This window comes from Zootoca vivipara, chromosome 13 (genome assembly GCF_963506605.1).
Source record: "Zootoca vivipara chromosome 13, rZooViv1.1, whole genome shotgun sequence".
In the NCBI taxonomy this organism is placed as follows: Eukaryota; Metazoa; Chordata; class Lepidosauria; order Squamata; family Lacertidae; genus Zootoca; species Zootoca vivipara.
The window spans coordinates 44,131,246-44,157,933 of NC_083288.1; the positions used below are offsets into that span (position 1 = coordinate 44,131,246).

A 26,688-nucleotide genomic window follows, 5' to 3' on the forward strand; every position below is an offset into this window, starting at 1 on the left:
AAAGATTGCCCGATACTTTTTGTGTGGAAACAAAGTGGTTTTCTTTTAAAGTCTTTCAGAACCTTTTTCATCTTTGTTTTACCGCCAACAGACTTGTTTAATGTAGCTTCTAGAAATGCTTTGATTAAACTATGTGATTTATTCTAGCCTAAGTATTTTCATGCAGAATGTTTGTTTAAAGGTGTAAGGGGGGGGCAGGTGCAAAATCTAACCAAGTTTGAATGTGCTTGGAGCAATCACCATTGTGCCTAATTCTGCTACGAGAGAGTAAGGATCTCTCTCCCAAACCTCTCTCTAGATCACTGGTAACCTATGAGACTGGATTACTGTAACATGCTCCATGTGGGGCTATGTGGGGTTGGTCTGGGAGCTGCTGCTAATGCAGAATGCAGCAGCCAGGCTTCTGGCTGGAGGAGTCTAACAACAGCATATACAACCATTGCTGTCTGTCTTTCCAGGTGTCTCTCTGAACAGGTGAGTGAATGGCTTTACCTGTATTGGGCCATTGCTGCAGGATTGGGTTTCCAAGGGCACTCCTGAGTGAGTAGCACATGCTCCAGAATGCCCTTATCTTTTTGAGGAAGTTTCCACGTTTTGACAACACGAATCCTCTCCTCATCGCTGGCTGTCATGCTGAATTGAGCACTGCCAGAGAGAGAGAGAGAGAGAGAGAGAGAGAGAGATTACTAATGACTACTTTCAGAGTTCATCCCTCTTTCCATATGAACCTAACGGTTCCTAACCGGACCCAGAGATCATCTTCTGAGGCCCTTCTTCTTTGATTGCCTCCTCCACAAGAGGTCCGGGGGGCTGGAAGTCATGGAGGGATGATGCTTCTTCAGGGAAGTAAAGAAATTTGGCAATAACAGATCGCACAATGTAGAGGTGCCAGGTCGCCCCCAAGATTGTGTAGGCCCAGAGTGTGTTGGGCTCACGTGATGTCTCAAGCAAATATAGAGACGGGCCAGGTGCCTTTTGTCGTGGAATTCTACTCAAAATGATCCAGAGCAGAACTCTGACGTACACGGTAGTTAGCAGAGTAAAAACTTAAACACATCGCAGGATTCTCCCCCAAAATAGACCAGAAGCAATTGTATTTCATCCAGCAGAGCTTTGCTGCTACTGAAGGCAAGTGAGCATAATGGTCACAAATGCAATACATTCAGGACTGGAACTGTCCATAAGAAATCCAGTTGCAACAGATTTAACTTAAACTTACAACAATGTGTAATACCAGTATGTCTAAACGTTAACACTAAGCCAGGCATCCCCAAACTTCAGCCTTCCAGATGTTTTGGACTACAATTCCCATCATCCCTGACCACTGGTCCTTTTAGCTAGGGATCATGGGAGTTGTAGGCCAAAACATCTGGAGGGCCGCAGTTTGGGGATGCCTGCACTAAGCATACTATGTACAGAATACCACACCAGAAGGAAAAGAGATAGAAAGAGAAAGTGAAGCCCAGGCTCCTTTTGGCCTTACTATTATAGTCAGCATGACCGTGACAGAAGAGATAAGAGAACCAGTTTAAGCCAGCTTCTCTGAAGGAATTTCCCAAACATCATGAACCTTCTGCTTGTTTCTTTCATATAGATAAGCTTCCAGAGCCCTCTTGAATTAAGCAGAATATCCACACATCTGATCAATACTTTCTGTACTAAGAAATGCAAACTGGCACCTTTGACCCCCTCGAGTTGGCGCACCTCAAGTTGACGCGCCAGACACAACTAAAGATTTGCCAGGCTAACCAGAAAGACTCACCTCTGGGAGAATTCCCTTACTTCAAATAACCGATTCAATTCCCGGCACTTTTGTCTTAACATAGTCTTCTCTCTGCAGGGGGAAAGAACCACACACGGCGCTGGGATTAATTTCAGAGCTCATCGTTGCAACAGACTCTGCTGAAGCCCATTTGCACTTCCCCTTGTTAAAACAACTCAAGTTTTTAAAGAAGGCTCTCGGAGCTCCATGTGGTCTACAGGTTTTCCTCTTGTTATGAGAATTATAAGGTCTAAGATATAATATAAATGTTCATAAATGTACAAGGCAAACACCTACATAAGTATATAAACCACATGTCTCAATAAGTACAGGAGAACAATCCTGAAGCCATTTTGACTCTCCCAAATTGACCTCAAATATTTCTCTGCAAGGAGGTAGGAAATGGGAAAAGCTTTCAAATTGTCTTTGGACTGTAGGAGCTTACACCTCCCTGTAAATGCAGTCTGGTAAGTATCTGTTAAACTGAGCACACTATCAATATGCATAAGAGATTCAGGAACCAAGTATTTACCACCACAAAAGAATGGCCAGGATGCCCAGGTAAAAGCAATCAGTGACCATTATCAGGTATCCTGGCAGACAGGTTTTCTGCTGTAGACCTCACCCCCTTTGTGGCGTCAAGATCAGGGTTACCCCGTTAAAGGGGTCTTGGGGGGGGGGAGGCATTGGCCATACACTGAGTGGTTGTCATTGCTCTCCCCCTCCAGCGGCGCCGAACAGGGGCACTCTCTCTGCTTGAACATATGTTCTCCAGAGCCAGCCCAACCCCCATACATTCTGGATAACCCTGAAGTCCCCCAGATCCCCGGCTGGGGACTGGGAAGGGTAAACGCCCAATGCCTGAGCCGAGGTCTCCCTACATGTGACTCTTAATAAAGTTGTGGCCAATTTTAATCCCATAACACGTTGTCTTGAGTCATTATTTCACCCGGGGGTTGCCTGGGGTCCGGGGACTCCGCCTGTCTGTGCATAAGAATAGCCAGGATGCCCAGGTAAAAGCAGTCAGTGACCATTATTAGGTATCCTGGCAGACAGGTTTTCTGCTGTAGCCCTCCCCTTCGGTAATGTACGTATGATGTATTGCAGGGCGGCCTTGAGCTACAGGGTGGCAATTTCAAAAGTCTATATAAGCGCTTGCATACCAATGTTCTGGGTTCCTTCTCCCTCCTGCATAGGAGTGGGGGGTGGGGTGAGCACCCTGTTGCAACAGCTTAATAAAGATCAGGCACACACGCACGCGCGCGCACACACACACACACACACACACATGGGGGTGCTTGCCTCAGTGGGCATCTCAGGCAGTCTGGCTATCTCTGATACTGTTTGACATTTCAAAAAAGCGCTCACATCTATGCCGTTCCCAGCCCAATTCCCACAGACCCCAGATAACTCACCTGGCTACCCTCTGTAGCATCGAAAGAGTGAGACTAACAAGGAAAACCACGCAGACGGTCAGCGCTACGTTCTGCTTCCGAAGCCGTAAATTGAAGGACATGTTATGGAAAGTCAGAGTTGAGACCCGAACCGTCCGTCGCCCGGGTTCATCTGGAGTCTGCTGTTTCGCCAGGTGTGCCCCGAACAGCTGCTGCAGAGGTTGGCATCAAAACACATCAGGATGAGGAACAAGAAAAACGAGAACCCCTAAAGTGAATTGTCCTTTTTACATAATTTATATGTTCATTTTGCCAGTTCTGCATAGCTCATCGGTTTTCCTTGCCATTGTTCTTTTGTTGGGGACTTCTTCCATTCTTCCATCCTTGTGCTAACAAAACTCTTGTAGCATACATGAATAAGTTCTTTGTTTTCCTTGCAGGTCTTGTCCTAAAATTCCTAACAAGAATCCTTCTGTTTTTTTTAATAAATGTCCTTTTAAACATTTTTTTCAGTTCATTATATATCATCTCCCAATTTTTTTTGACTTCTCTAAATTCCCACCACATATGATAAAAGCTCCCTTCTTTTTCTTTACATTTCCAACATTTATTTAACCCAGTTTTGTACATTTTTGCCATTTTTACTGGTGTAATATACCATCTATACATCATTTTCATGCAGTTTTCCTTCAAAAGAGAACAATCTGTAAATTTTAAATCTACTTTCCACAATTTTTGCTACCCTGCCAGATATCACTCTGTCATGTCAAGTTGTATTTCAAAGTTGCTCTACTGAAGAACAACTGAATGTAATTGCGTCCAATATGTATCCAAAAGAAGGGAAGTCTCTTATTTTTCAATTGGTCTCCATTAGTTGCTAGTTAGCAGAGTAAAAACTTAAACATGTTACAAGATTCTCCCCCAAAATAGACCAGAAGCAATTGTATTTCATTCAGCAGAGCTTTACTGCTACTGAAGGCAAATGAGCATAATGGTCACAAATCCAATACATTCAGGACTGGAACTGTCCATAAGAAATCCAGTTGCAGCAGACCTGAAGGAGCATCTCCACCCCCATCGCTTTGTCCGGACACTGAGGTCCAGTGCCGAGGGCCTTCTGGCGGTTCCCTCGCTACAAGAAGCCAAGTTACAGGGAACCAGGCAGAGGGCCTTCTCGGTAGTGGCACCCGTCCTGTGGAACGCCCAGGGCCGTCTTAAGCACATCCAGCGCCCCTCCCTTTCCCAAAATTTAGCCTGGGGCAGAGGGTGCCGTTGGGGTTGCCTCACTACAGCCCGCTGCTGGTGGTGCTCTCGCTGCTGGAAACCCGCAGCCACTGTTACAGAACAGTGTAATCCTCCGCATACTGTCTTGGGAGGTATCCTCCATTGAATTCAAACTTGCAGCCAGATCCCATGCTTGTTGAGTCTCAAGTCACAACGGGTTCAATGGGGTTGCTCTAGAGCAGCTCCCTCACAATATGGTTGCACGCGGGGGAAGGAGGCTCTTAGCTGCAAAACCCTTTGAAAATTACTGGACACAGCGCGCACGACAGAGAGAGGGGGTCTCTTCCAAGCCGATGCTTCCATCCCCCGCAACCGGAATCTCGGTGGAAAACGGAGAGGGGAGCTTGCTTGCAGGGCCAGCTGTGGCTGAGGGGTCCTCGCCTGCCCCACACCCAATGCAGGGCTTCCCAGGGTGGCTGGTCAAGGAGGGTCCTGCAAGTGGGAGAAGCGGTCCCCCTCTCCAGCCCTTCTCTGCAAACTGAGAGAGAGGCACCTCCTCCCTGTGTGGCGCCGTGAGCTTGCCAGCTGCGCTGGCCCCTCGGTGGCGTCTGCTCCAGCCTCTCCTCGCCCAGCGTCCCGGCTTGCCCGCCTGTGTGCCCACCTGGCGCTTCTCTGCCCGCCCCAGCAGGCCACTCGGGGCCGGCACAGGCAGGCAGGTAGGCGAGGGAACGGGGCGGCGGAGCCATAGGGCTTAGTGGCTCGTTGCACCCCGCCAATGCTGGGGCGCCCCTGAGAGGCCGGCGCCCTGGCGCAACGAGCCACTAGCCCTTATGGGAAGGACGCCTCTGGTCCGAATGCCCTCTGTAACATATTGGCACGGTTTTGAAATATTTATTCCTACCTGGTGGGAAAAGAGTTAGTCCACCTCTAGCCTGACTGACATAGCATTCTGGTGGGGGCGGGACTGTTCCCAGTTTAAAAGGAGGGAGCAGCAGTTTTGTCAGTTGAGGAGAGGGAGTGGGAGTGGGTAGGTGTGAAGAAGAAAGTTGAGAGGCTAGGATAGCGGGGACCTAGATGAAGTTCAGGAAGGCTCGATGTTAAATGTTTGACAGAGATTATCTACAACCGAAACGTAGCTTATAAACACATGAAACATTAAAGAAACAACTATGTCCTAAGGTTAATAAAATTCTTCTCTTTTGTGCCAAGAAGTATCGTCATTATTTTTCCAGCAAGGTATCGGGACTCACAGAAGTGGTAACTCATTAGAGGACAAAACTTACCTCAGGAAAAGAGGCGAAAGTTGGTGTCTTAGAGTAACACTGAGGAGGTTTAGAAAGATAACCTGGGGTGTCCACAAGTTGCCAGCGTGGAAAGGGCAAGCTTTTACAGGAGGAATCAAGGCGAGTGAGACCCTTTACTGGTAGCAGGAGGTTATTCTATCAAACAGCCTGGAGTTTTGGTTTCGATACCCGGCCACGTGAGCCAGAAGGAGAGTCTCTTTACTTATAAACCCACAAGAATAAAAGGGGTTTATTTGGAGGAGGCGAGAAGAGTGTATATGGCTTCACCTCTGGATTCCTGTGTCGCTTTTTAGTAATAGAGAGGGAGTCATTCGTCGCACACACACCCCCCAGAAGTCAAAGAGAACAATAATTACCAGACCTTTAGAAGGCATCTTAAGGCAGCCCTGTTTAGGGAAGCTTTTAATGTTTGATGGATTTCTGTATTTTAATGTTTTGTTGGAAGCTGCCCAGAGTAGCTGGGGGAACCCAGCCAGATGGGCGGGGTATAAATAATAAATTATTATTATTATTATTATTATTATTATTATTATTATTATTAACATAAACTTACAACAATGTGTAATAAGTCTAAACCTTAACACTAAGCATACTATTTACATAACACCGCACCAGAAGGAAAAGAGATAGAAAGAGAAATTGAAGCCCAGGCTCCTTCTGCATGGGGGCGGGGGGGGGGGGTGAGCACCCTGTTGCAACAGCTTAATAAAGATAAGGCTTACTAGCTGCTTTACTTCTCAATATTCTCTGCTTGGCCTCTGTTGTGTTCTCCTACCGATAGGGAACCTACATAAGGACTCTATACATATACATATATATATATATATGGGGGTGCTTGCTCAGTGGACATCTCAGGCAGTCTGGCTATCTCTGAAACTGTCTGACATTTCAAAAAAGCACTCACAACTATGCCGTTCCCAGCCCAATTCCCACAGACCCAAGATAACTCACCTGGTTGCCCTCTGTAGTAGCAAAAGAGTGAGACTAACAAGGAAAACCACGCAGACGGTCAGCACAAAGTTCTGCTTCCGAAGCCGTACATTGAAGGACATGTTACGGAAAGTCAGAGTCGAGTCCCGAACCGTCCGTCGCCCGGGTTCATCTGGAGTCTGCTGTTTCGTCAGGTGTGCCCCAAACAGCTGCTGCAGAGGTTGGCATCAAAACGCATCAGGATGAGGAACAAGGAAAATGAGAAACCCCTGAAAAGAATGCAAAGGCAATAAAAAAAGAATATAAAAACAGTATTGTATTCTACTCAGCATATACATACCTAAGATAAGCTACGTCAGTGTTGATGTGTTAAGAAAATTAAACAAAAGGATAATATAAACCAGAAGACAGGATGGTAGATAAATATCTGCTTAACTAGCTCAGTTAAACCAAAGTTTCTCATGTCTGAATGGGCTCAAGAAATCTCTTTCAATAAGCAGCCCCACCTTTATTGTTCAGCCATCCTATAACTGTGGATTCGCCCTCAGGAAATATCACACATTTCAGAGTGCGCACAATGGTCACCACAACTTTTCTTGGTACTGTATAAGGAGTAGACAGTGTCAGATTTACATGTGGGCTGAGTGTGTTGTAGCCCAGCGCCTCATAATTTAGGGGAGACTCAGCCTCTTGCCATTAAAAAACAAACAAACAGGCAGATTTTACTGTTTAGAATCATGGAACTATAGAGGTGGATGGGTCCAAAGGGTCATCTAGTCCAACCCCATGCAATGCAGGAATCACAGCTAAAGAATCCCTCATCCAACCCGTTGAGAGCCCACCACCTTCCGAGGGAGTACATTCTGCTTTTGAATGGCTCTTGCTGCCAGAAAATTCTTCCTCATATTTCCTAGGAAGCTGCCTTAACCCATCTGGGTCCATGTAGCCCAGTATTGCTGCTTCTGGCTGGCAGCTGCTCTCTCAGGTCTCAAGCAAAGTGAGAAAGATCTCTCCCACCCCCTGTCACCTAAGTCTGCTGTGTTGGGCTGAACCCGGGGACCTTCTTCCTGCAAATCAAGAGGGCTATGCTCACTGAGTTTTCATCCCCTTCCCCGTTTCTTCCCCCAGGCATCCCCTCCTGCAATTCTGCAGCACCTGGGTAACGTGCGGCACACACAGAGCATTTTTTGTCCTTCACAAAGTGGTCCATGATGGCCTTCCAATTGCTGTAGATGCGGTAAAAGGAGGCTGACTCACTGGGCAGCTGCCTGCGAATGTCTTCTCCCAAGAAGACATCAAACCCCTAGCAATGCAGGAATCTCCACTAAAGCATCCATGACAGATGCCCATCTGAACTCTGCTTAAAAACCTCCAAGGAAGGAGAGTCCACAACCTCCCGAGGGAGACCGTTCCACTGTCAAACAGCTCTTACTGTCATAAAGTTCTTTCTGATGTTTAGTCAGAATCTCCTTTCTTGCAAGTTGATGGCAGCTATCATATTGAGATTGAATCCTGACAAGACAGAAGTACTGTTTGTTGGGGACAGGAGGCGGGCAGGTGTGGAGGACTCCCTGGTCCTAAACGGGGTAACTGTGCCCCTGAAAGACCAGGTGCGCAACCTGGGAGTAATTTTGGACTCACAGCTGTCCATGGAGGTGCAGGTCAATTCTGTGTCCAAGGCAGCTGTCTATCAGCTCCATCTGGTATGCAGGCTGAGACTCTACCTGCCTGCGGACTGCCTTGCCAGAGTGGTGCATGCTCTGGTTATCTCTCGCTTGGATTACTGCAATACGCTCTATGTGGGGCTACCTTTGAAGGTGACCCGGAAACTACAACTAATCCAGAATGCGGCAGCTAGACTGGTGACTGGGAGCGGCTGCCGAGACCACATAACATTGGTCTTGAAAGACCTACATTGGCTCCCAGTACGTTTCCGAGCACAATTCAAAGTGTTGGTGCTGACCTTTAAAGCCCTGAATGGCCTCGGTCCAGTGTACCTGAAGGAGTGTCTCCACCCCCATTGTTCTGCCCGGACACGGAGGTCCAACGCCGAGGGCCTTCTGGCGGTTCCCTCACTGCGAGAAGCAAAGCTACAGGGAACCAGGCAGAGGGCCTTCTCGGTAGTGGCACCCGCCCTGTGGAACACCCTCCCATCAGAGGTCAGAGAGATAAACAACTTCCTGGCATTTAGAAAATACCTAAAGGCAGCCCTGTTTAGGGAAGTTTTTAATCTGTGATATTTGATGTATTTTAATGTTTATTGGAAGCTGCCCAGAGTGGCAGGGGAAGCCCAGCCAGATGCGCGGGGTATAAATAAATAAATAATTATTATTATTATTATTGAAGTTGCCTCGGGCCAGTTGCTTAGTAACATTAAAAACATGACGCATAAGTCTATGGCTCTACGATAAGGTTACCAGATGTCCCTGTTTCCCGGGGAGAGTCCCTGGATTTACAAATCAGTCCCCTGACTAAATCCATCCCCTTCAACTGAAGTTGAAAAGTGTCCCCGGATTCATTGAAAAAAATCTGGTAACTTTACTCTATGACAGATACACAAGTGTGTACTTACTGTTTAGTAAAGCTTTGAAGCTACTCAGAATCAAATGATAAAGTCAGCTGTTCAGATCACCGTCTATCATTCTAGTGTGTGTTTTGAGAACAAGTGAGACTTCTTGTACATCACTGTGAATCACAATAATATTTCGCTTTGACTTTTTGCAAAAATAGCAATGAGTAAGCAATATGAAAGTGGTGCTAGTAAACGAAAGCGACAAAAAGAACAGAAGGAAATACAGTGGTACCTTGATTTACGAACTTAATCCATTCCGCAAGTCCATTCTTAAACCAAAGCGTTCTTAAACCAAGGTGTGCTTTCCCATAGCAGCGGGGGATTCAATTTACAAATGGAACACACTCAACAGGAAGCGGAACGTGTTCTGCTTCCAAGGCAAAGTTCACAAACCAAAACACCTCCTTCTGGGTTGACAGCGTTCTTAATCCAGGCTGTTCATAAACTAAGCTGTTCTTAAACCAAGGTACCACTGTACAGTACTCAAAATGTTTAGATGGCTTTGCACAGCAGGCAGAAACAGCCCTCAGATACAGAACGATTGTATTTACAAGCAGAAGAAAATCAAATAGACTATACTTAGCAGCCATACAGACTGAAGAAAAAAAGCAATTTATATACAGAATGCAGCCTCCCAAAATTTTCAAGGAGCACTGTTGTCAGTAACTACCACTACAAGTACAAACTCCTCTGGAGAAACTGACGGTGATGTGGCAGGACCCACCGGCAAATAATTAACGCAAGGCATGAAGGAACATGCCACAGGATAGTTGCAGCAAAAGAAGCAGTTCAAACTCATTACCATCTTAAAGAATTGGGGGGGGGGGGAACAGAAAACGATCTCTGCGAAAACTATAGCATCGCAGTCATAAAAATACCAGTTGTTCATGCTACTAGTTATTCTGGATTGAGAAAGGTCCTTCAGAATTAAATGTTCATAACAGTATATATAAAGCACATGTCTTAAATGGTACAGGAAGGCAGTCCTGAAACCATTTTGACTCTCCCAAACTGACCTCAGATAATTCTCTGCAAGGAGGAAGGAAATGGGAAAATGTTTCCAATTTTCTTTGGACTGTAAATACAGTCTGGCAAGGATCTGTTAAGCTGAGCACACTATCAAAATGCTATCAATATGCATAAGAGATTCAGCAACTATGTATTTACCATCTCAAAGGGATGGCCAGTCTACCAGGAAGGGTAAGCAAGAGAAGGCATTATCAGATAACTTGGCAGACTGGATAAACAAGGTACTCAGATTTCTGGTGGATACCACCTCTCTCTGTGATGTATGTGTGATGTATTGGGGGGTTGGTCCTGGGCTACCCCCCTTCTGTGATGTATTGATGACGCTTCTGGGGCCGGTCTTGAGTTGGAGGTGGGCAATTTCAAAAGTCTATATAGGGGCAGACACAACTTTGGGAAGGGATCCTTCTCTTCTCTTGTGAGATAGAGAACACCCTGTTGCAACAGTCAATAAAGACCAAGCTTAATCGCTGCTTTGCTTCTCAATATTCTCTGGTTGGCCTCTGTTATTTTCTCCTACCGATGGAGAACCTAAAAGGACTCTTATAAGGGCAAATTTTGTTTATAACACCCGGCTCTGCTCAAAGAATTTATTCCATTCCATCAAAGTAACTGGAGAAACCTACCCTCAAGAATGGCTTGTGTATTCTCCCGCAAAAGGAAAAATCTACGGTTTTGTGTGCAAGCTTTTCTCTGACCAGACTACTACAACTACAGCTTTAGCTTCTAGGGGAGTCGACAATCAGTATCACACTGATTCAAACCTACAGAAACTCTAAAAATCATATGAACGCTATGCTAACATACTTAACAAGAAAGGGGGGTCAGGGGCGTAGGAAGATAGGGGCGGTGGGGGCGGTGCGCCCCGAGCAACGCGATCCCAGGGGCACCACCGCCGCTGCCTGCCCCGCCCCCAAAACGCGCGCCACAGCACTGCGCACAGCACTCCCTGCCCCCAAAATGTGCGCCACGTCACTGCGCACGGCATGCCCTGCCCCCAAAACGTCCGCCCCGCCCCGCCCCAAGAATGTGCGCCACGTCACTGGGGGCAGCACGCCTGCTCTCCGCCCCCCAGTGGCGGAGCATGAAGCTCTGCCACTGGGGGGGGGGCGGTCAAATGCTCACATCAACACAAAAATAGCAGAGCAGCTATACTGCTGCAAATAAAATGTTTTGAGAAGCCACACTCACCAGCCCCACACCTGCAGGGCCGGTGCTAGGATTTTTTGCGCCCTAGGCGAGATCTCCTTCTGGCGCCCCCCCCCCCAATCATATTTTAAACACAGATGTATTTCACATCCAACCTGTTTCTTGTAACCATGTTCTCTGCTACGTCCCTCCTTACGTGTCTGATCATACACCTATTTTAAGCGTTTCACTCCAGACTTTCCCATGCCTTACCTCTTGCCCAGTTCTTCCCTACCCATCATTTGTGTCCTAGAATTCCTGTCCATGAATTTGTCTAATTTGTTTTACCCTGTTCCCTTCCTTTCCTAGAATGACTCTCTTAACTCGTTTCTCCCACATCTGTATTCCACCCTGCCCTGTATTGCATCTCTGTCATCATTTTCCATTTCATTTTCCATTCCTTTCTTCTAATTATCACTTGCTGACATCTGTCAGTGACTAGACGCAGGGGTGTCAAACTCAAATTCATCGGGGGCCGCATCAGCAGTTTGGTCACCCTCAAAGGGCCGGTTGTATCTTTAGGACTATGTGTCCACTCTTTATTATCATAAATTATTGTCACTGCATTCAATTATTACTGTTTTTGTAATAATGTAAGTAATAACTAACATAGTCAGAATAATGGCAAGTAGATATTCAAATGTACAATTATTGTACAATTTATTGAAAAATGATTTTTGGTAACTGCACTGGGTGGTGGAGGCTTGCTAGGGTTTCATGCAGGAGCTTTGCAGAGCTACTGGTACCTGGAGATGCTGGGGTCCTTCTGCATGCAGGACAGATGTTCTGCCAGTGAGCCACCACCCTTCACCAAAGGGACTGGCTGAGGTTGACTCACTGGAGCTGTTCTCCTGGTTCCAGGGTTTAAGGGCCAGAAGTATAAAGCAGCATCCTATGTTTCTGAGGAGAGGGAGGGATGAAGGAAGAAAAGAGGGAGTGGGAGGGAGAGAGGAAGGAAAGAGGGGAGAGAAAGAAGAGTAGGAAATAAGGAAGGGAATAAAGAAGGAAAGAAAAAGAAAGAGGGAGAGAAGACAGATAAAGAAGGAAGGAAGGAGAGGGAAAGAAAGAATAAGAATGAGGGAGAGGAAGAAAGATGGGAAGGACGGAAGGAAGGAAGGAAGAAAAGAGGGAGCAGGAGGGAGAGAGGAAGGAAAGAGGGGACAGAAAGACGAGTAGGCAATAAGGAAGGGAATAAAGAAGGAAAGAAAAAGAAAGAGGGAAAGAAGACAGAGATAAAGAAGGAAGGAAGGAGAGGGAAAGAAAGAATAAGAATGAGGGAGAGGAAGAAAGATGGGAAGGACGGAAGGAAGGAAGGAAGGAAGGAAGGAAGGAAGGAAGGAAGGAAGGAAGGAAGGAAGAAAAGAGGGAGCAGGAGGGAGAGAGGAAGGAAAGAGGGGAGAGAAAGAAGAGTAGGAAATAAGGAAGGGAATAAAGAAGGAAAGAAAAAGAAAGAGGGAGAGAAGACAGAGATAAAGAAGGAAGGAAGGAGAGGGAAAGAAAGAATAAGAATGAGGGAGAGGAAGAAAGATGGGAAGGACGGAAGGACGGAAGGACGGAAGGAAGGAAGGAAGGAAGGAAGGAAGGAAGGAAGGAAGGAAGGAAGGAAGAAAAGAGGGAGCAGGAGGGAGAGAGGAAGGAAAGAGGGGAGAGAAAGAAGAGTAGGAAATAAGGAAGGGAATAAAGAAGGAAAGAAAAAGAAAGAGGGAGGGAAGACAGAGATAAAGAAGGAAGGAAGGAGAGGGAAAGAAAGAATAAGAACGAGAGAGAGGAAGAAAGAAAGGGAAGGGGGGGTCGCCGCCTTGATTCAGCGCCAGAAAAGAGCGCGAAGGGACCCAGGGGCAAAAAGCATTTCCTGTGCAGTGTGAGGCAGCGGGTGTCCGTTTTGGAGACGTGCGTAAAGCCTCAGAGTTGCATGTTCGTGAGGCTGAGCCGCTGCTGAGCTCACGTTCATGAGGCTGAGCTGTGGAGGAGGAGGAGGAGGTGAGGCAAGAGGAGGAGGAGGCGGCGGCTTGCCGGGGCGGTGCCCGGCAGCGCCGTACGGAGAGTCCTGAGCTCTGTAGCACTTTGAATCCTCCTCCTCCTCCACGCGGCGCTGCTGGGTGCTTTGTCTGTGCTTCAGCAGCAGCAGCAGCAGCCGTTTCCAGGCTCCGAGGTGTGGCAGGAGGAGGAGGATTCAAAGTGCTACAGAGCACTGCTGCGTCGCAGAGGCTCGGGACTCTCTGTGCGGCGCTGCTGGGCGCTGACCCGGCAAGCTGCCTCCTCCTTCTCCTGCTGTGGCTCGGGGTGCTCCACGCAGCGCTGCTCCGGCCGCCTTTCTACCCCCTCCCCAGGCCCCAGCTGTTTGTCGGCGCTTTGTCGGTGCGGCGCTTCAGCAGCAAGGTCCCGCTGCTGGGTCCCGCTGGCTGGGGCGCTCGGCGGGCCACATGACGAGGTCTGGCGGGCCGGATTTGGCCCCCGGGCCTTGTGTTTGACACCCGTGGACTAGAGGAAAGTTTTATCCCTCCCCTCATAACACTAGAACTCATGGATGCCCAGTGAAGCTGGATGTTGGGAAATTCAGGACAGGCAAAAGAAAGTACTTCTTTATGCAGTACATAGTTACGCTATGGAGTTCCCTCCCCCAGGAGGCTGTGATGGCCACCGACTTGGATGGCTTTAAAAGAGGATTAGACCACTTCATGGAGGATAATGCTATCAGTGGCACTATTTATGACGGTTTATGCCTTGCCTCCATGATCAGAGACACTAATGCTTCTGAATGCTAGTTGCTGGAAACCACAGGAAGAGGGTAGTGGCGCTCTTGCGCTCAGGTCCTTTCTTGCTGACGTCTGTTTGCCCACCATGAGAACATGATGCTGGACTAGATGGGCCATTGGCCTGATCCAGCAGGGTTTTTCTTATGTTCAGTTTCCCTTTTCGTTCTCCTAATACCTTCTTTATGTAACTGTTCTTTAAACCTTGTCCACTGCTTCCCTATCCACCATTTCCCCTGTGGGCTTGAGCAGACACCAGTAACTCCAACAGACTTGCGTAGTGCTGAACTTGAAATGGAGAGGGGGGGGGAGTCAGGGGCACCAACTCTCTTTTGTACTGGGGGAACATGCATGTGCTGATCCTGTGGGTTGTCCCAGTTTAGTAAGAAATCAGCACGTGGACTAATATTTGTGTATTGTTGATGACCTGACCTTACTACGCCTCTGGTTATTGCCCCCTGCATCACGGGAGTCCTGTGTCATGCCACCCTGCGTCATGCCACCCTGCAAGCCAAAAGGCCGACAGCTCTGGGAAATGGGGGGGGCGGGGGGATCTTTGCACCACAGCGCCAGATATGCTTAAGACGGCCCTGAGAGGGGGGGCGCCAGAAGGTGATCTCGCCTAGGGCACAAAAAACCCTAGCACCGGCCCTGCTATATGGACGCGCCGGCCCTGCACACCTGAGATCATACAAGAGGGTAGAAGTTCTGGCTGTTCCTTAGATCCAGCTCTGGTCCACTCATTAACCAGTGCAGATTGTAACACACCTTCAGACCAAACACACCACTCGTTTCTCTTTCAATTCTTGGAGGCTTGAAAGAGAAACATCTGTGTGTGTCCTAGGTGGAGAAATTGAAGCCTCTTTCCGCCCTCTTTAAATCAAGCTTTGATGGGAAAGGGACAGGCTGTTTTGAAGACCTTTGTAAAGATCCCTGGGCAGGGAATAGTCACCAAGTCTCTAACCTCCTAGAAACCACAAGGAGAATCAAAAGTTAGAATGTACCTTAAAGGTCAGCAGATATAGCTTGCAGTTGGCAGTCTCCTTTGGCTTCTCAAGTGAAGCTTGTTGAAGCCCATTTGTTCATTAAAATCCAGCATTAGATTATTAAGGGCTAGTTTGTCCCCTCACCTCTCTTCTGCACAGACCACCTATTCAGAACCCAAGGTGAACCCACCCAAATTCAGACACATCTCCTTAGAATCATAGAGTTGGAAGAGACCACAAGGGCCATCCAGTCCAACCCCCTGCCAAGCAGGAAACACCATCAAAGCATTCCTGACAGATGGCTGTCAAGCCTCTGCTTAAAGACCTCCAAAGAAGGAGACTCCACCACACTCCTTGGCAGCAAATTCCACTGCCGAACAGCTCTTACTGTCAGGAAGTTCTTCCTAATGTTTAGGTGGAATCTTCTTTCTTGTAGTTTGAATCCATTGTTCTGTCTCCGCTTCTCTGGAGCAGCAGAAAACAACCTTATTCAGACTTTGGATGTGTCAGGTTAATAATTTACAAATTGGACAAAATTGGAAGGGAAATTTAAGCTCCATCCACTAAATAGTGCCGCAATGCAAAGTACACACTATACAATACAAAGTACACACAACAGCCATCCCAAAATGACTCTGTCCAGCTTCCTGTTCTCACACTGGCCAACCAGATGACAGCGAGAAGCTTGCAAGCACTAGTCTCTCTTCCTGAGGTTTCCAACAAGTAGCATTCAGAGGCAGCTGGTTCTGGGGTGGCTCAAGGACTTCATGGCCGCCATGACAACCATGGGGCTGTCCCAACATGTCACCGGCCCAACGCACATGGCAGGCCACACTCTGGACCTTGTTTTCTCGACTGGGCAGGAAGAGGGTGATCTGAAGGTGGGGGACATTGACATCAATCCCTTGTCATGGCCAGATCACTTCCTGCTGACATTTAGGATGTCAGCAACTTTCCCCCTCCACAGAGGCGGGGAACCAATTAGGAAGGTCCACCCTCAGAGGCTGATGGATCTAGTGGCTTGGGGGTACTCCTGGATCCTTTGCTGTCGCTCGAGGCTCAGGTGGCCTGGAGTGCCTTCCATCAGCTTCGGCTGGTGCCCCAGCTACGCCCCTATCTGGACAGAGGTAGCCTAACTACTGTTTTCTATGCTCTGGTAACCTCAAGGTTAGATTACTGCAATGCATTATATGTAGGGCTGTCTCTGAAGACGGTTTGGAAACTTCAGCTGGTGCAGAATTCAGAGGCCAGGTTGCTCACCGGAGCAAGGCGGTTTGAGAATATTATACCGATCCTGGTCCGACTGCACTGGATACCAATTAGTTTCCAGGCCCAATTCAAAGTGCTGGTTTTGACCTATAAAGCCTTAAACGGCTCAAGACCTCAAGGACCGCTTCTTTCCATATGAAACTACCTGGACCCCGAGATCATATCCTGAGGTCCTTCTTCGTGTCCCCCCTCCTCAAGAGGTCTGGAAGGTGGCAACACGAGAACAGGGGCTTCTCTGCAGTGGCTCCCCATCTGTGGAATGCTCTCCCAAGGGAAACTGGCCTGGCGCCTTCATTATACACCTTTAGGCACCAGGCAAAAATGTTCCTTTTTACCCGGGCCTTTGGCTGACCTAATCAACATCCTATACCCTTTAAAATGTGGCTCTTTTGGGGGGGCATTGGATTATTGTTTTTATTTTGATTTTATATATTGGGCTTTTTTTGCGAACCGCCCTGAGACCTCCAGGTATAGGGCAGTATATAAATTCAATAAATGAATGAAATGAATGAATTGCCTCCAGCAGTGGTGGTAGAACACAACAATTGCGGTTAGTAGCCACCGATCGCCTTATTGAAGTTGTCCAATCCTTTTTTAAAGCCTTCCAAATTTGTGGCCATGGCTACTGCTTGGGGGAGGGGCTTTCGTAGTAGTTTAATTATGAGCTGTGTGGGAAAAGCACTTTCTTTTGTCTGTCCTGAATCTTTCCAACATTCAGATTCACTATTGCAATCACCGGCTGTACACCCATTGAACGTAATGTGTGAACAGCTCTCTGGCTCCGAGCAGAACTAGACAAAGCTGCAGCACATCTGTTGATGATTTTTAAATATGCTTCATAGACCGAGAGCGATTTCCCGGCGTTTCATATGTGGTGAGCCACCTTGTTGCATTTTGTGAAATAGCGGATTGGAAATTTCCAAATACAAATATATAAATCTGCAAGACAAATAGTCCCAGGCGGCTCAAAAGAAGCGATCCAAGCCGCAAGGCTACAGCACAGATACTTTTTAATGACTTGAAACACTAGTGACAGATGATGGTGCAAGGCAAAGCAGCCTTCCTCTCTGTCTCTGAGAAACCTGGTTTTCTGTCCTTCAACCTCGAAGCGAGGAAAAGCTCCAGGCCCAATCCATTCAAAGGCAACAGGTATGCCACACAAATGCTCCTTCCACAGGCAGCACAGGGCAGTTCTTCAGAACACATTTCAGACGGTCCACTTCAGACACCTTCAGGTAAGAGAGAGAGAGAGAGAGCAGGAGTTTCGGAAGAAAGCCTAACAAGGCATTTTCAGCTCTCTTTAATGGATGTTTATTGCTGTAATGGTCTTTTATGAATCTATTTGTGAGAGTCACCTGAAAAGCTATATAAAACCCACTTAATTCTTTTAAAAAACTCACACACAACAACTGCAGGCATAGGCAAACTCGGCCCTCCAGATGTTTTGGGACTACAACTCCCATCATCCCTGACCACTGGTCCTGTTAGGTAGAGATGATGGGAGTTGTAGTCCCAAAACATATGGAGGGCTGAGTTTGCCTATGCCTGAAGTAGGGGCTCTGCACCTGCTCACCCACTTTGCATCCTGCCCCCATTAACTTCTGTCACTGTTTAAACCATGGGTAGGGAAAACAAAGGCCGGGGCCCAGATCCGGCCCAATCGCCTTCTAAATCCAGCCCGTGGATGGTCTGGGAATCAGCGTGTTTTTACATAAGTAGAATGTGTGCTTTTATTTAAAATGCATCTCTGGGTTATTTGTGGGGCATAGGAATTCGTTCATTTATTTATTTTTTCCAAAATATATAGTCTGGCCCCCCCACAAGGTCTGAGGGACAGTGGACAGTTTGCTGACCCCTGGTTTAAACCTTCACTTCCCCCCTCTTCTGTCTTGCATGCAATGGCCACTGCAGTTGTGCAACCTGCCTTTACTTGTGCTCCTCTGCCCCACTATGCAAAACCAGGATTGTGAGGAGGCACTCGAAATCCTCCAATGGGGGATGAGTGACGACATCCTTACATTTTCATTGTAAAGAGAGAAACGTTCAGGCTCTGAGTACTACACAATGACATTCCTATGTTTCAATTAAATACTGTAGAGCAGGTACCGTATGTCCAACAGGTAGATCATGATCCACCGGTAGATCACTGGACATCTGTGGTAGATCACCGGCTCCCCCCAAAGAAGCTCAACAACTTCGGCTCCCCTAAACAAAGCTCAACATCTTTGTCCTGCACCTCAAAAAAACGGGGCTTTCCTCCTTCCTAAAAATGCTCAACAACTTTGACCTGCACCCCCAAAAATGGGGGTAGATCACTGCCAGTTTTTAACTCTGAGTAGATCGCAGTCTCTTGGGAGTTGGCCACCCCTGTTGTAGAGGGAAAAGGGCAGGCTATGAATACTGCTGCACAACCAATCAGATGTTGCTGGACTACGACTCCCATCATCCTTGGCTACTGGCCAGGGGTTGATGGGAGTTGGAGGCCAACAGCACCTGCAGGGCACTACATCAGCTACTTGCTGACCAAACAGTTCAGTGTTACTATTCTTTTAAAATCCAGTAGTTATGGTTTTGGGGTCAGGAAATGCAATAGCAGTCCATGCTGGTGGCGACCAGGGCAAGCTGCTGTTTGCAAGCCTGTCTCACCGAGTTTCTTGGTGCGTCCCCAGACACTTGACACAGCAGTACCGGGTTCCGCACGATACACACGTGTAGTTCGATGGGAAGCCACAGACGGTGCAGAAGTGGCGCTGGGGCAGGTTGGAAGGGGGGGCACACGCTGTCAGGTAGTTGGGTCCTTCGCTCACGTTCAGGTTCTGTTGGAGCGTCCAGAGGGGAGAAAAAGACTATGAACTCAAGCTTCACGCCATGCGGTGGCATTATATAAGGAAGACTGAAACTAGGCAACTTTAAGTTTCATTTTCTCCTCCGTCTAATCCTGCCTCTTCATTTTTTGCCCTGGACCTGGACCCACCTCTCTTGTTTCTAGGCATCAAGCCCTTTCAACCTCAGGCAGAGCGGCGCTGATCTGACAGCATAAAATGAATGGGGGGAAAACCTTCAGGTTTCCTCCAGGAGCAGGAAGTAGCTTCCATTTAAACCACTTTCTGCACACGGAAGAGGGCTCTCTGAAGGAGCGCTGGGAGTGTGGCTTCAAAGTGCAGCCAGCGTGGTGTAGGGGTTGGACTAAGACAGGCATCGGCAACCTCCAGCCCATGAGCCAGATACGGCCCATAGAGGCTGTTTATCCGGCCCACGGGCCGCCTGTGAACCGAGCCGCCCGCTCGGCAAGTACCTCGCACGCTGCGGTAAACCGGCACAGCGCGGCGACTTGCCGAACAGCACCGGAAATCGTGTCTACGCAGCCGCAGAAGCGATTTCTGGCGCTGTGGACATTTTGGAAATGGGCAGCCAGCACCAGAAATCACTTCTGTGCAGCCACGGACATGTGCAGAAGCCATTTCTGGTGTTTGGGACATGGGCAGCGCGGCAACGGAAATCGCTTCTGCGCCTGTGCGGCCCATGTCCGGCCCACAGATGATAGTCCGTGGGAATCCCCCGGCCCACGGGCAGAAAACGTTGCCGACGCCTGTAGTGACTAACACCTGGGTTCACTCAGCCATGGAGCTCACTGGGCAACCTTGGGCCAGTCGCTCGCTCTCAGCCTAGCCTACCTCACACGAGGAAATGTGAAGCAAATGCCCTAACCTCAAACAGAAAAGAGGCCTCATCACCTACCGACACGGAGGTGCCAGGTGACTGACAGATAAGCAGCCCTGCCTCTAGGTTTGGAGCCTGCCTGGAACCCTTAGCAAGTCTCCACTTCGAATCTCAACCCTGCAATAAACTTGACCCCCCAATTCAATCCGCAACATTTATTACAAGCCTATCGCTCTCGTAAGGATCATTTGCGGCGTTATGGTGAGTGAGCTTTCTGACTAAATCGTCTCCACACACAGCACAGCCTCCAGGCCGCAAATCCAATGACATGCAGATGTTTCGCGCAAAACTAACAAAGCACTTTTATGCTTGCAATGGCTTGGCTATAATGTCTGCATTTGTTCAAACATTTATCTTTAAACAGCGCTGTTAAATCCAGCATGGGGTGGGAAATAAGACCATAAGGGAGGAGTACATAAGAGAAGCAACTGTTAAAGAATATTCATGCCTCACCCACGTCCCACAAAGGGAAGAGGGAGAGCCAAGAGACACCTGTTCTTCCAGCAAGGCTTGGAAGTTCTTGCGGAAACGCAGCTTGAAATGGTCCCCCCGTGTTTTCTTCTTCTTCTTCCCTGTAAAAACAAAACCCAGTGAACGCAAAGTATGGTTTTATCTGGATTCGATAGTATTCCTTGTTGCTGACCACTCTGCCGTGCTTCCATGTTCTTATTATTATTCATGCTGTTGTTACAATCTCTCTCCAATAATCATTTCTCTACTCTGCATTTGTTTCTTTCTTTTTCAAATTGAGGGCCATACGACGTCAAACAGGCAAGCCGCGGTTGGTTTCTGCATCTCTCAAACATTTGCATTATTATATCCAATAAAATAAAATAATTAAAACGTGGGGGGTGGGGGTTAAATGTTACTGTCCCCACTTCCAGTGCCAATAACAATCCATTATTTTCAGGGATTGTGAACGAAATGACCCACATGAGCTTTTTGAAATATTAAAAAAAGTTTTAGCTGCTGTCTATAATAAATTTTACTGAGGAAAAATATATATAAATTTATTATTTGTACAGTGTGATGGAACAGTGATAGGTATATCTATATCTGGGGTGTTCCATTAGTGCAGTGATACGAATACCTGGGTTGTTGTTGGTTGTTGTTGTTTTTGAGATGCTGTTGGACTCCAAATCCCATCAACCCCAAGCAGCATGGCCAACAGTCAAGATTGATGGGAGTTGGAGTCCAGCAATTTCTAAAAAGCTACAGGCCTCCCACCCCTGAGCTAACACATCCATCATGATGAAACCATTATCAGTGGGGCTTCTGCCAAATCCTGAAGCCCCTCAGCTAGTGGATCTTGAGTGCATGATTGCACCTTTGTCTCCCACCATTTCTCGTTTTCTTGACATCATCTCTACTCAACTCCATCCAGCTTGGCCAACCCTCAAAGGTGAATTTGTGACCTTCCCACAAAGGAAGAAAGGCTTTTAAAAGTAATGGACTACTTGGAAAAGGCAAAGCTGACAGCAAGATTAAGAGATTGAAATGATTAACTGTTTACAGAAGAATGGAGGCCTTTAAAAAAAAAAACTAATTACCAGACCTTTAGAAGGCATCTCAAGACAGCCCTGTTTAGGGAAGCTTTTAATGTTTGATGGATTTCTGTATTTTAATATTTTGTTGGAAGCCGCCCAGAGTGGCTGGGGGAACCCAGCCAGATGGGCTGGGTATAAATAATAAATTAATAATAATAATAAAAGTACTATAGGGAAATGAAATCGCAGGCAGGATTTGAGATAGCAGCAGCAGAAGAAGGAAAACGGTAAAGTAATTGTATTGGAGGGATTTATGTAACAGATAAGAGTCCAATATATAATGCAGTAGAAAAGAGTTTGAACGAAAACACTGTGGAGGTAGGGATGGGAAGCCAATGTATGAAACAGTGTAACTATTAGATTTGAATTTAATATGTAAAAATTCAGAAATTCAATAAAAAATTATATTACAAAAATAGAGATGAATTTGTGACCCACCTCCAGAAGCGAAGCGGTGCAAGTTAATGGAGTGAGCACCAAGAGGAAAGGAAGACTGTAGAAGTCAACAGATGCAAACAATGAACAAACCCTCACCTGTTTCAGCGTCGTCGTCAAACTGGGGCAATCGCTTCACAAGCTGGGGCATGTTGGCGTGAGGGTCATCCTGGAAGTTGTCATTCTCGAGTGCCTCTAACTGGCGGTTCAGGCGCCGCTGCCGGGTGGCCCGGTCTAAAATGCGCCTCTGGCTGGGGTCCTGAGACCGTGCTGAGCGGGAAAAAGAGAAAGGGCTGCGTCTGATGCCAAGCAATCCACAGTCTGCCAGAGGAGACTGCCCCTTGCGCCTTCCGCAATGCCCCTGAACATCTGAGTTGCCTCCACCGAAGCTCAGGTGGCCTTGTGCTCAGGAGAGCTTGGTGGCAAGGACTGCCTTCCATCAGCTTCAGCTGGTGGCCCAGCTATGCCCCCTAAATGGACATGGATAGCCTAACTACTGTTGTCTACGCTCTGGTGCTTTTATTCATTAGTTAAAACAACTGAAAGGTGAGAGCAGACTAGTTTCTCCCCAAAACGAAGGAGCAGAATAGTGCCTGCACACCTGGCCTCGTATCTGACGTTCTAAAAATGCTGGAATTTTTTTTACTCTTTTTTGGAAAAAGAAAGCTGGGAATCTGGAGATTATTTTTCATTTGGGGTGGGGGAGGAACTGCCTTATTGCCTCCCACCATCACAAAGCACCCTTGAGGTCTAACAGACACATTACTTTATTTTCCCCCCCCCACCCATGGGGACCGCACTACCACATACATTTAGCTCAAGAATATGTTCTACTAATGCACCATCCTGTGGGATGAAGAGGTAGCTGCTATGCCAGAGCACAGGAGGAATTTGTATTGCATTTTTATCTGCATTTTTGTTGTTGTTGTTCATAAGAATATTTTGTTTTTCTGTTTAAGCATGCTGCTCTAAATGTGAATCTTTATTGCGTTGGATTTGCATCTGTAATATATTAATTTGGTATTTTGAAAGGTTCTGCTCTTTTGTTTTAAGATACAGTCGTACTTCGGGTTACGAACACCTCGGGTTACAAACTCCGCAAACCCGGAAGTATTTTCGCCGTGCGAAGCAGTGCACGCGGTTTGCGCATGCGCAAAATGGCGCTTCGGGTTACGACCATTGCGGGTTACGAACTGCGTCCCGGAACGGATCGTGTTCGTAACCCTAGGTACCACTGTAGCTTGTAAACCACTTAAAGATTTGTTAAGAAAAATAATGCGGTATAAAAAATTATTTAAAAGAATAAATCCTCTCCTACAGATTCAGGTTTTAAGAGGCAGCCTGATGCCAGCTTCTTCCAAATAGGAAACACTGTCCCTTATTTTCCAGATTGTTGAGAGAGGCTGACATTCAGTGGCAAGCCAAAAGGCACTCTGTTCAAGCTCAGATACCCTCCCATGGGGTAAGCTCACGTAATTCCATCCTGCCTGACCCCTGACCATCCTGGCTATGGCTGATGGAAGCTGGAGTTCAGCAATTTCTGAAGAGCACCCCCATCGGCTACCCATGAAAGGGATACTGTGTTTGTAGCAGGAATTGGGAACCCACCACCCTCCAAATGCTGCTGGACTCCAACTCCATGATCAGCCCCAGCCAGCATGACCAATGGTCAAGCATGGTAGGAGCTGGAGTCCTGCAATATCTGGAAGGCCACAGATTCCACACTAAGGTCCTTTTTCTCTAAACTAGCATCAACATAAATTGCAGGTTTTCCCATTAAATCAGGCATCCCCAAACTTCGGCCCTCCAGATGTTTTGGACTACAATTCCCAACTTCCCCGACCACTGGTCCTGTTAGCTAGGGATCATGGGAGTTGTAGGCCAAAACATCTGGAGGGCCGCAGTTTGGGGATGCCTGCATTAAATGCTAGTTCAAAATTAAGCCCGTGTCACATCAAAAACTTCTAAGACTTCTGCGATTGTAAGTTGTTTCAAATATTGTGTTTTAATGGCTGCAACCCACACTGGGACCTTCGAGCGAAGGGCAGATTAATGTTTAGGGCTATGGTGAACACAATGAAACCTTAACAAGAGCGTCCTTCCGAACATGTTCAGAGTTCCTAAGGAGTTCCTAAGGAGTAAACTCTCCACCAACGATGGTGATGATAATAGTTATGCAGGTGGGAAGCCGAATTACTTTGGGGTTCCCAGAATATCCTTTGTTTTGCAAAGGGCTGCTCCTGATCACAAAACAGCACAATGCAAAACATGCATTCCTTGTTTCCCATTATTTTCTTGGCAATTGCTATTTAAATTGAAGAACACCGAAGAACCCCTTCGCGCCCAGCAGCCCTCCCATTCCCACTCCGAAGTACCTGAGATTTTCTTCTCCACCATCCTGTAAGCAAGCAAAGAGGCACAACCTCCCGCAGACACTCCTTCGTAACACTTCCGGTATCGAACCGCGCTAGCTTCCCAACTCTGGTTCTCTTAACTTAGCGTGCATAAGATAGGGCTTTCCAACCATAGAGAGCGGGAAAAGAGAGAGCGGTTCTACTCCTGCATCCCGCTCAGTTAAGAGCTTTCGCTTTAATACCGGAAGTTTAGGCTGTATCTCCCCGGGCGCCATGTTACCAGGGGCAAATCGCGCTTCCGCCTGTGCTCCCAGGTCGCATTCCTCGGGGAAAGTCGCGCCCGCGTTTCTAGCGAGCGACTTCGCGGGGTCCTAAACTCCGCCCGTGTTTGGCTCAACGCCTTTCTAATTTTTTTTTTTTTTTGTGAGAAGGGAGAGGCAGTGATTTATGGTTGGTGGCGATTGGGAGGGAAGGCAAGGGAGCCCAACTGCAGGGTGCGCCAGAGCCCCACTTGCCCCGAGGAGCTAAGTTTGAAACGGAGATGACAGAGTCCCACTTCCCCAGCCTCGGAAATTGTGTCCACTTCCAATGTTTAGGGCTATGATGAGCACAATAAAACCTCAACGGGAGCGTTCTTCTGAAAATGTGCAGAGTGCCCGCGGAAAAAAACCCTCCAACAAGCACAATGAAATGTAGGGGTGGGGGATAGAAAAAGTTGGGAAATAACAATTGGCAAGTTGAAAGGCAGTACAGTCATACATCGGTTTAAGTATGCTTCGGTTTGAATACTTTCAGTTTAAGTACTCCGCGGACCCGGAATTACTTCCGGGTTCCGCCGCGTGCACATGCGCAGAAGCGATCTGTGCGTTTTGTGCAAGCGCAGAAGCACTCTATTGGCGCTTCGTGCATGCACGCTATTGCCGTTCGGATTAAGTACTTTTCGGGGCGCGAATGGCACCCCGGAACCAATTAAGTACTTAGCCTGAGGTACTACTGTTACAGGGCCAAAGTATATACAGTGGTACCTCGGTTTATGAACACCTCGGTTTATGAATTTTCGGTTTACGAACGCCGCGGACCCATCTGGAACGGATTAATTCACTTTCCATTACTTTCAATGGGAAAGTTCACTTCAGTTTATGAACGCTTCAGTTTATGAACAGACTTCCGGAACCAATTACACCCATGCTTCGGGTTAAGTACGCTTCAGGTTGAGTACTCCGTGGACCCGTCTGGAACGGATTAATTCACTTTCCATTACTTTCAATGGGGAAGTTCGCTTCAGTTTATGAACAGACTTCCGGAACCAATTGTGTTCATAAACCGAGGTACCACTGTACTAGGTCTGTGTAAATGTTAATTTTTTTCATCTAAAATACTGTCTTATTTTATAGTACACTACATTGATTATTGCCTTCATTTTATGGATCAATGGTTTCATTTAAAATTCGTGTTAAATTGCTGTTTTAGGGGGTGTTTTTCATCGTCTGGAACGGATTAATCCACTTTCCATTACTTTCAATGGGAAAGTTTGCTTCAGGTTAAGTACGCTTCAGGTTAAGTATGGACTTCCCAAACCAATTAAGTACTCAACCTGAGGTACCACTGTATTGAGCCTCATAACATCAGGGGATGTAGCTCAGTGGTAGAGCGCATGCTTTGCATGTATGAGGTCCTGGGTTCGATCCCCAGCATCTCCACTTTTTACTCCTTGTTCTGCCAACAAGTTGACACGCAGGCAGTGCTGTAGGTAGGTTATCCAGTTAGGGCTATCCCTGTCTGCTGAAGCCTGAGAGGGCAAATGAAGGTCAAGCACGAAAAATTCACGGAGCTGTTTACAGTTACCGGTACGTGTATCCCACTGCCCACATCTTCAGAGGCAGTATAGTATAATGGTTAGAATGTCAGACCAGGGAGACCAGGGTTCAAGTCCCCCACACAGCCATGAAGCTCACTAGGTGACTTTACCCTCAAAGATTGCTGAGCACTGTCCTTTGTTGCGGATAAAATCAAACTTAGAAAACGAAGCAGAGGGAACATTTGTCAAAGCATAGATAAAAATCGGCAGTTTTAAAACAAAGCAACCCAAACAAAATTACACGCCTGGGTAAGCTGCTGCTGGCCTGAGCAAAATGAAGTTTTGAGCAGGCACGGAAAGCAATACAAGGCATGTGAAATTAATGTTTCATATTCTAGCGCTAAACAGACGCGCGATATGTATTTA

At 47.3% G+C, this 26,688-nt stretch overlaps 2 protein-coding genes and 1 non-coding gene across 5 annotated transcripts in view; 1 reads left to right on the plus strand and 2 right to left on the minus strand.

Moving 5' to 3' along the window:
* LOC118095396 (alpha-2,8-sialyltransferase 8F-like) overlaps positions 1-17,275 on the minus strand; it is a 29,432-nt gene extending 12,157 nt beyond the window's left edge. The window contains exons 1-5 of one of the 2 annotated variants that reach the window (XM_035136624.2): positions 15,528-17,275; positions 6,636-6,883; positions 3,178-3,368; positions 1,763-1,834; positions 493-645 (exon numbers count right to left, since the gene is read on the minus strand). In XM_035136624.2, coding sequence (XP_034992515.2) covers positions 493-645; positions 1,763-1,834; positions 3,178-3,278 — 326 coding nt within the window. In that variant the 5' untranslated portion in view covers positions 3,279-3,368; positions 6,636-6,883; positions 15,528-17,275. Of the gene's footprint in view, positions 1-492; positions 646-1,762; positions 1,835-3,177; positions 3,369-6,635; positions 6,884-9,186; positions 10,640-15,527 lie in introns of those variants that run through there. The other variant, XM_035136622.2, reaches the window with a different exon arrangement.
* Positions 17,276-17,401: 126 nt separating this feature from the next.
* ZNHIT1 (zinc finger HIT-type containing 1) lies at positions 17,402-24,659 on the minus strand. Of its 2 annotated transcripts, none has more exons than XM_035137080.2 (5): positions 24,486-24,659; positions 22,210-22,380; positions 20,582-20,700; positions 19,055-19,224; positions 17,402-17,637 (listed from the first exon to the last, which is right to left on the minus strand). In XM_035137080.2, the coding sequence occupies exons 1-5, from the start codon at positions 24,505-24,507 to the stop codon at positions 17,616-17,618; spliced, it is 504 nt and encodes a 167-aa protein (XP_034992971.1). In that variant the 5' UTR covers positions 24,508-24,659; the 3' UTR covers positions 17,402-17,615. The 2 variants fall into 2 exon arrangements, with proteins under 2 accessions (XP_034992971.1, XP_034992972.1); XM_035137081.2 differs by having other exon boundaries at positions 20,621-20,700; positions 24,486-24,656.
* A 1,433-nt stretch (positions 24,660-26,092) lies between these two features.
* On the plus strand, positions 26,093-26,164 carry TRNAA-UGC (transfer RNA alanine (anticodon UGC)). The gene has a single exon. It is a non-coding gene; the product is annotated as a tRNA-Ala (tRNA).
* The last annotated feature ends 524 nt before the right edge of the window (positions 26,165-26,688 follow it).

Bases quoted from the DNA above. Each gene is read 5' to 3' on its own strand.
- ZNHIT1 (XM_035137080.2), bottom strand. From the start codon at position 24,507: ATGGTGGAGAAGAAAATCTCAG. The intron at 22,381-24,485 runs GTACTTCGGAGT...TTTCCCGCTCAG, and splicing joins GGTGGAGAAGAAAATCTCAG to CACGGTCTCAGGACCCCAGC. The intron at 17,638-19,054 runs GTGAGACAGGCT...TCTTACCTGAAG, and splicing joins GGGACGCACCAAGAAACTCG to GTGTCTGAAGTGGACCGTCT.